The 14,391-nt window shown below is 35.5% G+C and overlaps 1 protein-coding gene across 9 annotated transcripts in view; it reads left to right on the top strand.

Annotated features, from left to right (window-relative positions):
• Positions 1 to 14,391, top strand: part of PHKB (phosphorylase kinase regulatory subunit beta) — a 104,585-nt gene that overhangs the window by 26,137 nt on the left and 64,057 nt on the right. For all 9 annotated transcript variants that reach the window (XM_026102239.2, XM_064519588.1, XM_064519590.1 and 6 more), the window contains 2 exons: positions 837 to 917; positions 10,421 to 10,536. In XM_026102239.2, the coding sequence (XP_025958024.2) occupies positions 837 to 917; positions 10,421 to 10,536 (197 nt within the window). The remainder of the gene's footprint in view (positions 1 to 836; positions 918 to 10,420; positions 10,537 to 14,391) is intronic.

Genomic DNA, 14,391 nt, shown 5'->3' with positions numbered 1-14,391 from the left:
AGAAAATGGAGTCAGTGGTCTTTTAAAATGCTAGGGTGTTTGGAATCTGGACATTATTCTTGAACTGCTATATTTCAAATAAAAATTTTGTTCTAGATGATTTCTCTAAATTTCACATATTCAGATTGTGATTTTGTAGCTCATTGAAGCGAGTTATTGTAAGCTTTCTTTATTGAAGTTGTACAAATTCTCAATTACGTAAAAATGTTGTGTAACAAAAACACTTTCTTTTGATTCGTTAATATTCTGACAAGATACTCATCTGTGCAACTGTTGAAGTAATAACTGTTAATAAATGTGTACGAAAGAAAATATTTTTTCATAACTATAATCATATTCTGAATGTTATAATTATTCTTGTACCAGGTGATTTATCTTAATAGTCCAGTTAGAGACCAAGGGGTCTGTTTTTTAGATAAGCAGTATGCTATTTAATATGCTCCTCTTCTTTTGGTGCTCTACTTGCTAATAAATTGTTACATATATATGAAGTTGATATGGCTTGCGACTAAAGAGATTTTGCATGGGTCAGTGGGGTATTCTTAAGCAAAATCATTTTAATATCATTGTTTCAAATAATTTAAAGAATGATACTGTAGAAGAAGTTGTAGAAGAGAATGCTTGCTTGTAGCACTTCTTTCTATGAATTGTTTCCCTATCACTGCATCTAGGTTGTTATTATAGTAAGATAATATTTCTGAAGAACGAAAACTAATTCTGTGTTATCATGGGACCACCTTTATTACTGAGGAACTTTACATTTCACTTGTCTGTTTATTTGACTGCAATAAGCTTAAATTTAATTATAGTTTCCTTTCTGTCTTTAATTACTTCAGATAAATGCTGTGTCATTATTTCTCCTCTATTTGGTTGAGATGATCTCTTCGGGGCTGCAGATTATCTACAACACAGATGAGGTACTAATTGATTTCTGATGCTGAAATGCATGCTTTATTAAGTGTTTTTTTTTTTCTTGGTTTTATTTAATTACTATCTCCAAAATGAGGTTTTTCTAGAAATATACTGAAAATGTTCTTCACTTTTCATGGCAGTCAGTAAAGATAAATGGAATAGATGGATAGTGAAATAAATGAATAGGTAATAAAGTGTTAGATATGTGAAGAGCAAATTTAACGTAACATTGAAAACTTTCACAGTTCCCTGCTATGTCTGAAAGGTACAAGGTCAAGATTTTAAAGGTCTGTTGGGACAGTTAACTTCTAGTTCTGTTATTCTGAGTTTTCACCTTATTTCACATCCATCAGTCAATGCATACTATTTCATCAGTATGAATAAATAGAATTTATTTTCTGGAAAGCTGAAGGACTTTCTTCAAATACCTGTGAACCTAATCGTATTACAAAATTCTGTCTTTTTTTTTTTTTTTTGGCAATATAGCAATTTTATATCATGTTAACAGGTGCTTTGTAAGATTGTTAACTGTTTTGAAAATAAGGTAATAAGAGCCAGGATAGCCTTGTTGAGAATAAGCCATGTCAGGACATGTCTGATAGCATGTCTGCTATCCTGTCCTAAAATGAGGTTAAGTTTTATGACTGGAAAAGAAGACACAGATTTTTGTTCAATTTTCATAATTTTGATTTGTTTAAATTTACTCTGGTCTATTGAATAGTTGCTGCTGCGTTGCCTTGGCAAATTTATTGCGAAGAACAATAGAAATTGTATTATTATGTGCAGTAGGAATACCATGCCTTTCTGTTAATAGGTCCAGTGTTAGTTAAACACAAAGCTTAAATGCAATTATAGTACTTCCATTTGAAAAAAAAAGCCAATAATAGTGTATTTACTTTATATTTCTATAACACCCATTTTCATTAATGTTTTTCTTTATATAATGAGGAAACTAAGAGATGCAGCTTGTCTCCCTTCTCATCACTGCTCAGTCAAATCCTATGATAGGACTATGTTATTTTCTCTGAATTGCTTTTATGTCTGTGAGAAGGCATATGTATACAATCATGCATTTACTTAGCTTGACGTATCATTTGTATTATCCTCCAGGTGTTTGCCTTTAATTACAGAATCTGTAGAAAAAGTGCATGTGTCTAAAATCTCCGTTCAGTGGACATTCTCCACTTCAATATCAGGATGTAGTTTGCATTGCAAACCTACCCTGTATTAGTATAATACCCCCTAGTATTAGTATAATAAACAGCAGTGTACACTTCTAGTTTGAATTGTAGGTGCAGTATTTTAAATATGGTGGAGAGATCTTTCCTCCTCTTGTTTGAACCATAAAATGAAAGAAAAAAGGGGAGAGGGGAAGATGGTCCAAGGTTTGTGTTGTTTTAATTTATAACATTCCTGTAAGGACTCTTTTTTCTTCTACTGACTTGCGTTTGTTTAACCATTAGATGTTTTCAATGCATCGGTGGGAAAAAAGAAACAACGAAGCAGAAAAGATCTGTTTTTCTTGTGAGAACACTGTATTTTTTCCGAGTTACCAAGTTGATCTTCAGATGTTTCTTCCAGGTTTTTTTTTCTTTTTTCCCCTCTCCTCCCTTCTGTGGTTTGCATTGGTTGTATGTTGTCTTGTGTTTTAGTACTGTAGAAAAAGGCAGCTTGAGTATCAGAATGAGAAGGGAGTACAAACCTTTTTTCATGATATTAACATCTACCTTTCTAATCTAAGTGTGTCTGAATAATTCTGCTGGAAGTGTTGGAAAGTACATAAATATATTGCCTTTTAGTTATCTTATATGTTCTGTATGGAATCAGCTCGTAGTTGGTTATTGCTTTACCAGAATTCTTGGTTATCTTCATTATTTAGTATGAATGTACCCAGAAAGTAGGTTTGCTTGTCACAAAGATTAGACTAAGTGTATTTTTTTAAAAAATGTATTTTTATTGTTGGCCTGATGATTAAACTTTCAATAAAGTGAAGTTTTTGATTTAGAATATTAATGGTAAATATAGAATACTATTTTTATATGCTTCATTTTATTAGTACTTAATCATACCTCATTTTTTTAGTGAGGGTCTAGGCTTACTTTTTGGATGGTAGAGTAAACGCTGCCAGGAATTTAAGATACACAATGTGAGTTAGTAAGTAAAATGTTGGCATGTTGCTTGAGGGTGGTATAGTTTTTTATGTCCTGACAGTGTCAAATGCTAGATAGAACTATTAATTTATTTGAAGGGCAGGCATATTTCAAAGGTAGACATAGAATGTTTTAATGGACTAGAAAACAATCAATTCTGTTTGATATATGTATAAATATATATGTGACTTAATGTCTAGACAGGCATAATTAGAATAGCTTAGCTAGTGTAGTACCATCAATCATTTTATGAGTATACAAATACAAGAATTAATCTGTAGGTCATTTTTGCAAAACAGTTCATCTTGAAAATAGTAATGCATGTTTTGTTAATAAAGTGAGAGGTGAGTCACAAACTCGCATTTCTTTATTTTAGGATGACATTGGAATCAAATTCTGAAAGAAGACCTATGCAATCCTCCCCCTCACACACCTTTCTTTTTTTAATTATCTGGTCTATGAACTGCGGAGATTTATTGAAAAGAAGCTAGAAAAGTAGAATCTAGGACTCTTAATTCATGAATGTATAAAATTCTAGCTACCAAAACCCAACATTTTATGCTGCTTTCAGCATAAAAAGTATCTTGTATGATGTTGCCTATAGTAATATCAATTGTGATGCAGTGTCAGTCCGGCCTTATGCTGGCCAACTCTGAATAGTTCTTGGGGGTTTTTTACCTTTAGAAAGGAAATCTCTTCCTTTTACACTTCTTTTCCCAAAAATGAAATAAGTTTATATACTTGTGTTGAATAAAACTGATTAGCCATTACATATGACGGGAGATTCAGTGGGGGAAGGGAACATAATTCAATTGGAAATACGTTTCTTGCCTGTGAAACAGCAAATTAATGTTATCAAGTATTGCATTTTGAAGTATTATTTGAGGAAAAATTGGATGAAAAGAAGAAAATGGCTGCTTAAGAGTGAAGATTTATTTTTTTGTGTAAGGCTTAGTATTTGATGCTGTAAACAAAAAGGAATTTTGAGCATTTGGAATATTAAAACCCCAAACTATCAAATTTTAGAGCAAGAGATGTCTTTTGGTAGTTATGTGAAATAGTAAACGGCTGAGCTACAAGTTGCCGAAAGAAAGACAAGGAAAAGTTGTTTTTTTGATTCTGAGGAATGTGATGAATTTGAACATTTTAAGGCCTGGCCATATTAGTATAAAACAAAAGCATCCAAGAGTAGCATCAGTACCATGTACTGTACTGGCAAAATCTTTGCAATGTTAGAGTAACCAGAGTATCTGAAAAGGAGAGCACCATTATTTCCCTTCCCCTTTCCCTTCTGTTGGATAAGCATTGCTCTGCAAGAATACTACATGCAGGAGTTCACTTGCTCATTTTTGGCGGGGAGAGGCTCAGTGCAACCTGCCATGAATCAAGCTATAAATTCTCACCCACTTCTTTTCTCCCAAGTCTCCCCCTACCTTTTGTGAAAGTAATAGCTTTCTGCTGCTGGATCTAATCTAGAGTGTTCAAATTCTAATGACATAATGATGAGTCATAACAAGGAGATGGTTACATAGTGTTTTAAAAATAAAACCTACTGTTTTATTTTTACCTTTTTCTTCAAAACAAAATAGTATGTTATTTAGAGGAAGTAACTTTAATTTCCTGAGTCCTTTTATACTTTGTTTATTCCACTTAAATTAATGTTGATTTCTAATGCTTCTTTAATTTGCCCTTGTTCTTATGCAGTATTATACAGCGCCATTCCTTGATGGCATGTTGTGTTTGCATCATTGTGATTTACATCAATTATATTATGAGACTAAGCGTATATTATTTTCAATGTAGGCCATATGCTTTAAGATATGCAGAAAGACAGTAATCTGTTATTTGGTGTAGAAGGCCATATGCTTTAAGTTATGCAGAAAGACGGTAATCTGTTATTTGGTGTAGAAGACCTTAATGTTCAGTATAGTTGTTGACACAATTTCCTATAGATTTGTGGCCATTTTGGTGCATCCATGCCAGTGACAAGGACAAAGAAATAGTTTCTTAAGCTTGAAGATTTCTTTCATAACACTCAATTTTAATATTTTTGACTGACATATGCTGATAAGTACTGTATTGCTGAGGTACTTAAAACTGAGATTTGTCAGTTTTTTTTTTTTTAATCCACATCGATGATCTTGTTACTGTTATTTGCAAATATTTGGGCAAATCAGTCGTCCCCCCCTTCTCCTTAATAGCAGCCTGGATTCTAAGTAGAAAGTGCGGTTCTTCTGAATGGCAAACTATGTTTTTCATGGTGAAAAAACTATCAGTAGTGGGACTCTTATCTCCTATTGAAACACTTGAGGATGATTTCCTTGTCCTACTTTCTCTTCTGTGCTCAAATCTTGAATGTGATAAACAGTGGTGGCCAGCAGGATCTTTTAGTATTTGCTTCAGTTAGCAAATATTCTTGTTAGACATTAGATGTGTAGTTATGCCATTATTAGCAAGCATATAGTCTGTGTTTTGTACGTATAATTCACCAGTGCAAATGTTCATTAGAGATCCTACTAAGGAAGGCAGTCAGACTCTAAGTTATTGATTAAAATACAATTTATTGGAGGTAACATAAGAAGGAAAATGAGAATAGCATAGATAATCCCTTCAAATGCTGGGAACCTCGTTATACAGCATTGGACTGACCTCTAGTCAGGGCACAGCATGCTGCACATATCGCATCTGTGCTGAAGTTCACCAACATTATGGTCTTTAGACCTCTTACAGGATTTTCTTAGAAATAAACAATTCTATTCATTTCTGTTGCCAAGCAAAAGGATGTTCACATGAGAAAGTGCTGCTTCAGTTTAAAGACAAGGACATGCATGTGGCATAATTGCCATTGCCAAGTAGGAGCTGCCTACAGGCTCATCCATTATAACTGATCAGGTGATACATATAGCACAGCACAGGCATGTGCTTACTCAGGTCAACTGTTATTTGGATCACTAATTCCTTGGTGTACAATAGTCTTCCAGTTATGACTACTACAGTATGTAAATAATTTCTGTATGTATTTAATATATCTGCAGCTTAGTTGTTTGCACAATTATTATAAATTTCTCATTTAAGGCACAGAAAATTGCATTTTTATCTAATTAAGAAGTGTTAACAAGTTTCTTTATCGCTCCAAGAAAACAAGCATACTAAAATCTCATTATTTCTTTAAAAATTGAACTTTTTAAAACTTCTAATATCATTCTTTCATTACAAGAAGTGTTAGAAAGCAGAACAGAAGTGATTTTCTTTAAGCACACTTGTCCTGTGACCATTTTGGAGTGCTTCATTTATTTTGCATTTAGAAAGTTCATTTGTAGAGGATAAAATATATGTTGAGTGCAGTAAAGCAGCTTATTCCTACTCTGTCCCCTTCTGAAATAAAGTTGCTTCGATTAGTGGTCAGAGGGCTGAACAACTTTAGGTGAAGGTATGATTTCTGTTTCCCTAGAGACATTAACAAGCCTAGTAAAAATTTAATTCAAAAGTTTTATGGCCATTTTCAAATTATCTCAATTTTGATGCCAAATAGGGGGTAGAACCCGTAACAGCTTGAAGTTTTTTATGTGAACATATCTAAGTAAGGTGTTGAAAAATTTGGTTCTATACATTATAATCTTTCCGGTAAGATTGTAAGTACCTAAGTAGGTAGTCAATGCTCCAAGACTCTTTAGCAAGAGAAAAAGGTAACTTTTACAAGGTAGCAAATTTTCTTGCACCCTCAAATTCAACTGCTTCTGAAAGAAATAGAAATTTCAGATGAAGACAGAGGATATTAAGATTTACCTTTTTGTTGTTGTTGTTTCTGATCTTATCAGTTACATTTGTACTGTAGAAGTGATCCATCTGTCTAATTCAAACTCCCAACTACAGAGATACAATGCTGCAAAAAAATGCAATTTCCTCTCCTTTCCATGTCTTTGCTTATACTAACGTGGAGGGGAAAAAAGGGAGAAAGAGAATGACCAAAACTGCATCTTCCATTTTGTGGGATTCCATTGCATTCTCCTGTCAGGGGTATTTTTACCTTGTCTTTCCATTGTCATATGAATCTCTGACCTATGATTAAGTAAGACTGGTCAGTACTTTTATTTTTTATCCCTACTCGAGGAATTAATATTCTAGCGTAAGTAAACATTACTTTTTGAACTTTTTTTAAATCAAACTGATTAACTATCAGTTATGTTATCCCAGAGGGACTGGCAGATGTCCCTCTGAATGTGATGGTCATATTGACCAATTCTTCTGTGTCCTCGAATCAATTCAGATATTCTCCAGGAGAAATCTACAGTCTCACCTTGCACTTGCAGGATTTTAACACATAAAATCTATATAAAAACTGAGAGATGCCTTTTTATCCTGATGTGTTATTGTATATGGAGGCAGTTACATGTGGCGATCTGATTCACGGACTCCGATGTGCTGGATCAGAATCAACTTTATTCAAGCAAGCAAGCCCTTTATATAAGCTCTAGCCCGGATCGGTACTTTCCCGAAGGTCAAGTTCCCATCATCGCTCCTTCTCATCCTGTGCGGCTACTACCTTATCTACATACTGCTATTTATTCCTCCCAAGGCTTTTGGCTCCTTAACTCTATCTTGTCCAATCCCTCGCTGTCTGCCCCTACAGTTGCAGTGTATGATTTTCAGGAAATAAACCTTGAATCTGATAGATTGTCCAAGATGAAAATATGGAAGTGACTTGCCCATCTGTTTTTTGTCCTTCTTAAGAATCTTGTTTTAGATGGCAAAAAAGAAAGGAAACATCTCCTGTTATTTTGATGCCTATTGTTTTGAGGCTTCCAAGCAAATTTCACTTTTAATATTTGATGGACTTTTGCAACTTCTGGCATTACCTGAAAATATACAGATTTGGTCCAGCTGGTGCCTAAAAAGACTTGTTGCTTTCTTTATTTAAGAGAGTGGGGTTTTTGTCTCTCCTTTTTTTTTTTCCCCCCTCTATGTGCATTGAACAGCAGACTGCTTAGCAGAAATAGAAATGATGACTTAGAGATGGCCTAATGCTTTCTAAGCATAAATGGGACAAAAAAAAATCACTGGAAAGAAATGTTCAACTTGATGTTTGGGTAGCAGATGCCACATCCACTATGCTACCAATGCCACCTTACTGTATATTACCTAAACACACAGGAAAAGTGGATGACTTTTCACTTCTCAGAGAAACAGTAACTTTATGGAAACAGTATGTTTTTGATTCATAAAATACATGCATTAACAGGTGTGACAGTAGTGGCAGACTTGATGATTGGAGTTGTGATAGACAACAGTAAATGACTGCTGAAAATGTTTGTGGTGAAGGAGAGATTTGTATATTAGGATCAATCAAATGCTATCAAAACACCAAAGGTTTTGCTCAAGAGCAGGGAGCAACTGTTGTAATGCATGTGATTCTTTGCATTTGTCAAATCAGGACTTGTCAGTAGATGGGATAAGATCAAGAATCTTTTCTGTTGCTTGAACTATTATTAGTGGCTTTTGAATCTACTGCGTTTCCTCAGCAGGCACTTATAAGATGCTGCCTGTCACTCCAGATTTATTGGTCCAAGAAAGAGGGTGAATGGATCATCTCAGCCCAAGGTCTCTTTACCTTACATTGGAGACAGCTGACTTTTAATGGATCTAGAGCTTGCTACTGTTTGCTCACATACTCTGTTAGCAGAAATACGCAGAGCTGTTTAAAGAAGAAATGGAAGTCATTGTGTCTAGCTGAGGTCCTTTGCTAGGACTGAATATTTTCATGTTTCCTACTTGAGTTACCCTGTTTTTCAGCGTGTTATTAAAATAGATATAAGAGCACAACATGAGAGAACTGAAAGCCATAAAGCACATTCCCCTTTTCTTAATTGCTTGACCCTAAAATTTTCAGGAATGGTGAAGAGAGTAGCAGTGGCATGAGCGAGTACTGCAATGGGCAGTGTCAGTTAACGTCCTTCCACATCAGTTGTTCCTGACTAGTGGTTCCAGGCAGTAGCAGTCACTGATGCACTTTGCACCCTTCTCTGTTTAAAAAAAAAAAAATGTTTTCATGTCAGTGCTCCATCAATTCCATTCATATTTAAAACAACACATAAGACTTTATTGATTGCCATAGCGTCTTTTTGTACATTAAACAGGAATGCGTATGTTTTTTCAAACCTGTGTTGTTACCTTCAGTTTTCTCTTGCTCCTGTTATGAATTGCATGACCTATTTAGTGGCTTTCCTTTCCTAGAGGGTGGATTTTAAACCAGTGCTAGTACAGTAGAAGATGCTGACAGATGGCTGATGTTTGGCAAGCTGTCCACATGAATGTGTCTGTAAACAGAACTCCCTGCTCAGGAGGGAGGAAATCATTGTATACAAGGTTGCTTATTGTCAGGCGTGGCAACTGTCAATGAGTTATCCTCTAGTTCCATCTGTTTGCAGTTGAAAAATTAATTTAATCCCATCTTTGCATCCATAGCAAAGAGAGCAGCATATGATTATGCAAATGAAAGAACTTGATTGCAGTATCTAAGTATAAAATAGAATAACACTAGCACTTTCATTCATCCATGCTGCATATGTATTCTTTGTTACACCTTGCTCTATACACGCTTGAGATCTGGATAAATAAGCTTAACACAGACAATCCATAATTTCTGTAAGAATGTTTTGGTACCAGCTTGTTTGTTGCATTTACATATCTGTGATGTGAATGATTGTTTTGTGAAGATTTCACTTGGCAATTTTTTTTTACTCTTTTCCTCTCCTCCCCTCATTAAATACTTCCTTTTTCTGTAAACCTGCTATTTGGAAATCCTTAGTTAGTCTTGTAAAATATCTGTAATTTACACCCCCCTACACTCACCCCCCGGATGTTCTGAACACCATCACTGGTAGAAATATATATCCATGCTGATGACTTTTTATGTGGTACTCTTTGCTTCTTCACCTAGCTAATGCTTCTAAATTTCAGCTAAGGATAGAAGTAGGAGAATTCACGCTCTGAATCGTTGGGTGTTCGAGGCCTGTTCCAACAAAGATCATTTTAATACAACCAAACACTAAATTATAGGGAAGAATAGTACTGGGCGTATCTAAAGAGTGGGACAGTCTGTTTCCTTGAAAGTGGTAGCTCTGAAAAGATTTGGTGTACAAATAACATGAGCACCCTATTGTGAAACTGTGGAAAAGACATATGATACGAAATAGAATGCAAATAGAATATCTGAACTTGGGAGCATTATACTCTGAAAGTAATTTCACATGGAAGTCACAATTCTGATGGCTGTGAAAATATCTTCATCTTTCTGAAAACATGAGTAGAAGAAATTTTGCTTTAATTTTCCTTCAGTCAGTTTTCTTTCTTTCTCGTAGGTGTCCTTCATTCAAAATCTTGTGTTCTGTGTGGAAAGATCCTATCGTGTACCTGACTTTGGTGTCTGGGAAAGAGGAAATAAATACAACAATGGCAGTCCAGAGCTGCATTCAAGGTATGTGAGAACCTAATGCTTTCAGTCAAAGCAATTAAATGTGATATGAGTAAGAATTCATGTAGTGAGTTAAAAAAAAAATTATTAAAACACTAGTTGAACTTATCCTGAAAAAATATCTGATATGAAAGTAGGGGCTCATTAAAATGACTAAATTAAGGTTCTCTAAAGACTACGAGATGTACTTTTGGAAAATTTGAAGCATAATTTCATCATCAAGTGCATGCTGAAGTAACCACATAGATGCTTAGCTATTTGAGTATTCAGATTCCAATAATTATGTGCAGCTGCATGTATATGATTCTGAAATTTGTGTGCCAAACAGTTCAGATAGTGAAGGTATGTGCGGTAGATGGGTTTCACAAATGTTTAGTAATTCCTGATGTGAGTGTAAGTAGGTGTTGAATCATGAGCCTAGGTTTTCTTGTCTCCACTATGCTGGGAGGAAGATTCTGGACACTGCGGAGGGTAGCCTAGTGCACAAGATCTTTTCAAGTTCTTCAGGCTCTACAAGTAGCTGGGAATTTTGATCCATGTCCAAAAGGCAGGAATGTTCTTAACATTTTAGTATTAGAGTGGTCTGGTTCACTTCAACGAAATTGCTTACGTGCTGGCTATCTTGATGGTTCAAATCTGTAATCTAACCACTTGCTTTTTCTAGTATTATTGTCGTCTTTCTGACTTTGACTTCCAACGTTTAATCATAGAATTGGCTGTAGCTTGAATATCTTAAGATTTTTAAGATATCATTGATCATCATAATTATCTTGGGCTTGCAAATAATACACCTATGTTGCTTACAGTCTTTGGAGATGTTGCCAAATGAATCTGTGTTCCCATTTTAGTATGAAGTAGTTTTATTTAGTTCATATACAAGCATTTATTTTAAACTGTACGTGTAGTGACTTGTCATTGCAGCAAAACAATTTAGGTATTCTTTTTAAGACTTTTGTAGACTTTTTTTTTGTTTTGTTTTGTTTTGGTTTTTTTTGGACAAGCGAGGGAATTCAGAACTTCAAGAGATTGTTCTCTTTTATTAGTTTGTTCTTTTTTCTTTTTTCCCCTCCCACATCTGTTAAATTGTCAATTGCCAGACAATGTGAGCATTCACCTAGAGAATCATATACCCCCTTTCACCTCTCGCCTGTACAAATTACCAAAAGGAACACTGAAACTCCTTGTCTTCTATTGTTTGCAGCATCCCTTTTATTCAGTATGTGAGGTTCCTCCATGGAAGACTGAACATCTTTTAACCAGATGGAAATGTGCTTGTTGTTTTTTTTCTTAATCTAGACTGACAATTATAGGTATTTTTTTCTAAGGGTGAAGTTTTATGAGATGGATTGAGCCAGTCTAACAGAACATTGAGCTGGCACAGAAGGAAGTACAGAGCTTTGCCCTAATTTAAGAAATGGACTTCTTTGGTCATCAGAAACAGGCATTGCCCCTATTTATCTTTCTTTGTGTGTGTGTTGATCCTCTGCTTCACTAGAGGAAGCTAGTAAACACTTTCCTTTAATTCATTAAAATCAAGAAGAAATGGAAGAAAAATATGTATTGAAAGGTGCTTTTAAATACTGTGCAGGAAAGCCCTGGATATGCTAAAATACTCTCTGTCCTTTGTTATGTTACTACACTAGTATATTTGCCTAAGAGAGCTATAAAAATAATTCAATAAGTGATTATAATGCTCATTAAAGATAATCACAAATGATATGTGTGTTTCTGCAGTGATTATGGACTGAGAAGCAGTCACGTATGTTTCAGTATTACTAGCGCTGGGCTCCCAGCACTTAACTCGCACGATAGGTCTACATTTAGTGTGTGCTGGCTTTCAGAGTTAAAAGTTAATTTGTACCTTCTTTAATTGAAATACTTTTTTTTCCCCTTCTTAAAGAAGATACTGTATAATATGAAGTACCTACCATAACTGCAAACTATAGCCTGTGTTAGAAGATGTTTTAAGTTTTTACACAGTCATGATATTCTTTCTTAGTGTAGTTCAGAACACTTCTAATAAATGATAATGAAACACTGTGTGGCCCAGGTCTTCACTGATGTATGTAAACTGATGTTTTTTCCTGGTTCAAAGGCAAGATTTGTAACAGCTTTTATTCTAGTGTGATCCCCTTCCCAAATGGCTGAACTTCTGAAAAAATAAGTTGTCCAGTAACCATTAGATCAAGCTGCTCTCCAGGCATCTCTGAGTACCTCTGGAAAATGTCTTTGACATCTCCCATGTGTACTGTGGGATTAATGATGTTTCTGAAGTGCAGCATCTTCGTATTCCAAATCTAGGAGACTTCAGAGCCTTGATCTTGCTCTATTTTGTAGCGTAGACAGTATGCTGCCGTAGTGCTGTCCTTCCTTATTCTGGGTATTCTGTAAAACTTGCTTTGTTTTGTCTAGTTGCTTGCTTTATTTATTTATTCATTTATTTTGCATCCCTTGTGATGATTCAAATTCCAATTCAACTGTATAACTTATAGATGGAGGCAGGAAACTGAATGGGAGGAGGATGTAAGGAGGAATAAAGATCCTTGAAGACTTTGTTTTAAGGTGTTTTTTTTATTAGCAATTGGTAAGAAGATACAAATTTTAGTGCTTGCCCACCGTTATTTTACTGAGAGGGTAATTTAAAGCTATAGGTAATTATGAATGACAGTGGATTTACGAATGCTGTTAGCAATCCAGAAGTACAACTTCTCTAGGTCAAAAATAAGTCCCTCTGTCCCAAATGTGGATCTAGACAAACGTGGACCTGACAACTAGAAAGAAGCTAATGTTACAGTCAAAAAGACAAGAAGGAGAACTCACAGAACTATAAGTCAATTTGTCTTCACTCCCTGAAAAGATGATGAAACACTTCAATCAGGGCTAGAGGGTAGTCACTGATAGTTAATGTGAACTTAAAAACAACAGATCACGCTCAGCTGACCTAGTTCCTTTCTATGGTGGAAGAACTGGGTCTGTGGACACAGGGAGCGTAGTTGGTGTAGTAAGCCTTTAGTAAGGCTGTTGATGCCGACCCTATTATCATTTTCATTTGAAAGCTGTCAAAATATGTAGTGAACGAATGGACTGTTCAAAGAGTTGAGAATTGGCTGGACTGGCTCAAACAGTAATAATCAATGGTTTGATAACCAGTTAATGGCTGCTAATAACCAGAGTGTCCAGGGGACACTACTGAGGCCCATATTGTTCAGTATGATTATCAAAGGCTGGTATGATGAGGGAGGAAGTACTATATGGACAAGACTAAATAGGGGTGGGAGGCTGACATGCCAGACTTGAGGGACTTGGAGAAACGAGGATTCAGCCAGTAGTAGTTCAACAGGAAGTGCAAAGTTCTGCGTGTGCAATGGTACATGAGGGTAAGGTCTAAGACTGCACCTGGAGAGCCTCTGAATGGACACTAGGAAAAACCTTTTGGAGGGCAGTGGAGCACCAGAGAACGTTCTCAAGAATTATGAAACTTGCATTTTTGGAGGTTTTCGAGACTTGTTTAGGTGAGGCTGTGGTATACTTGAATCAGTCTTGGCTATAGCCTCGCTTCAAGGGAGAGTTGAAGTTGGACTGGGTGAGTTTCCGAAGTCTCTTTCAACCAACGCTTCTATCCTCTTTTAAAGGAGGATTTAAAGAGTGTTTGGGTTAGTCATTGTTTTGGGGCTATCTCCAAATAAGCATTTTTTTTCTGGGAATAGAGTCAAATCGGTTGGGTTCGTACAGTGTATTCATTGTGGGTCACTGAGTGGAGGAAGGATTGTTTTCATTAAAATACATTTTGCCTTTAATTCATATTTTTAAAATACTCTGTTTCTTCCATTAATAAATTGTAAGGTATGTAGTAAAATG

This window comes from Dromaius novaehollandiae, chromosome 13, assembly GCF_036370855.1.
Source record: "Dromaius novaehollandiae isolate bDroNov1 chromosome 13, bDroNov1.hap1, whole genome shotgun sequence".
Lineage (NCBI taxonomy): Eukaryota > Metazoa > Chordata > Aves > Casuariiformes > Dromaiidae > Dromaius > Dromaius novaehollandiae.
Note: the sequence above shows the minus strand (reverse complement) of the source record. Positions and strands in the feature narration are given on the sequence as shown.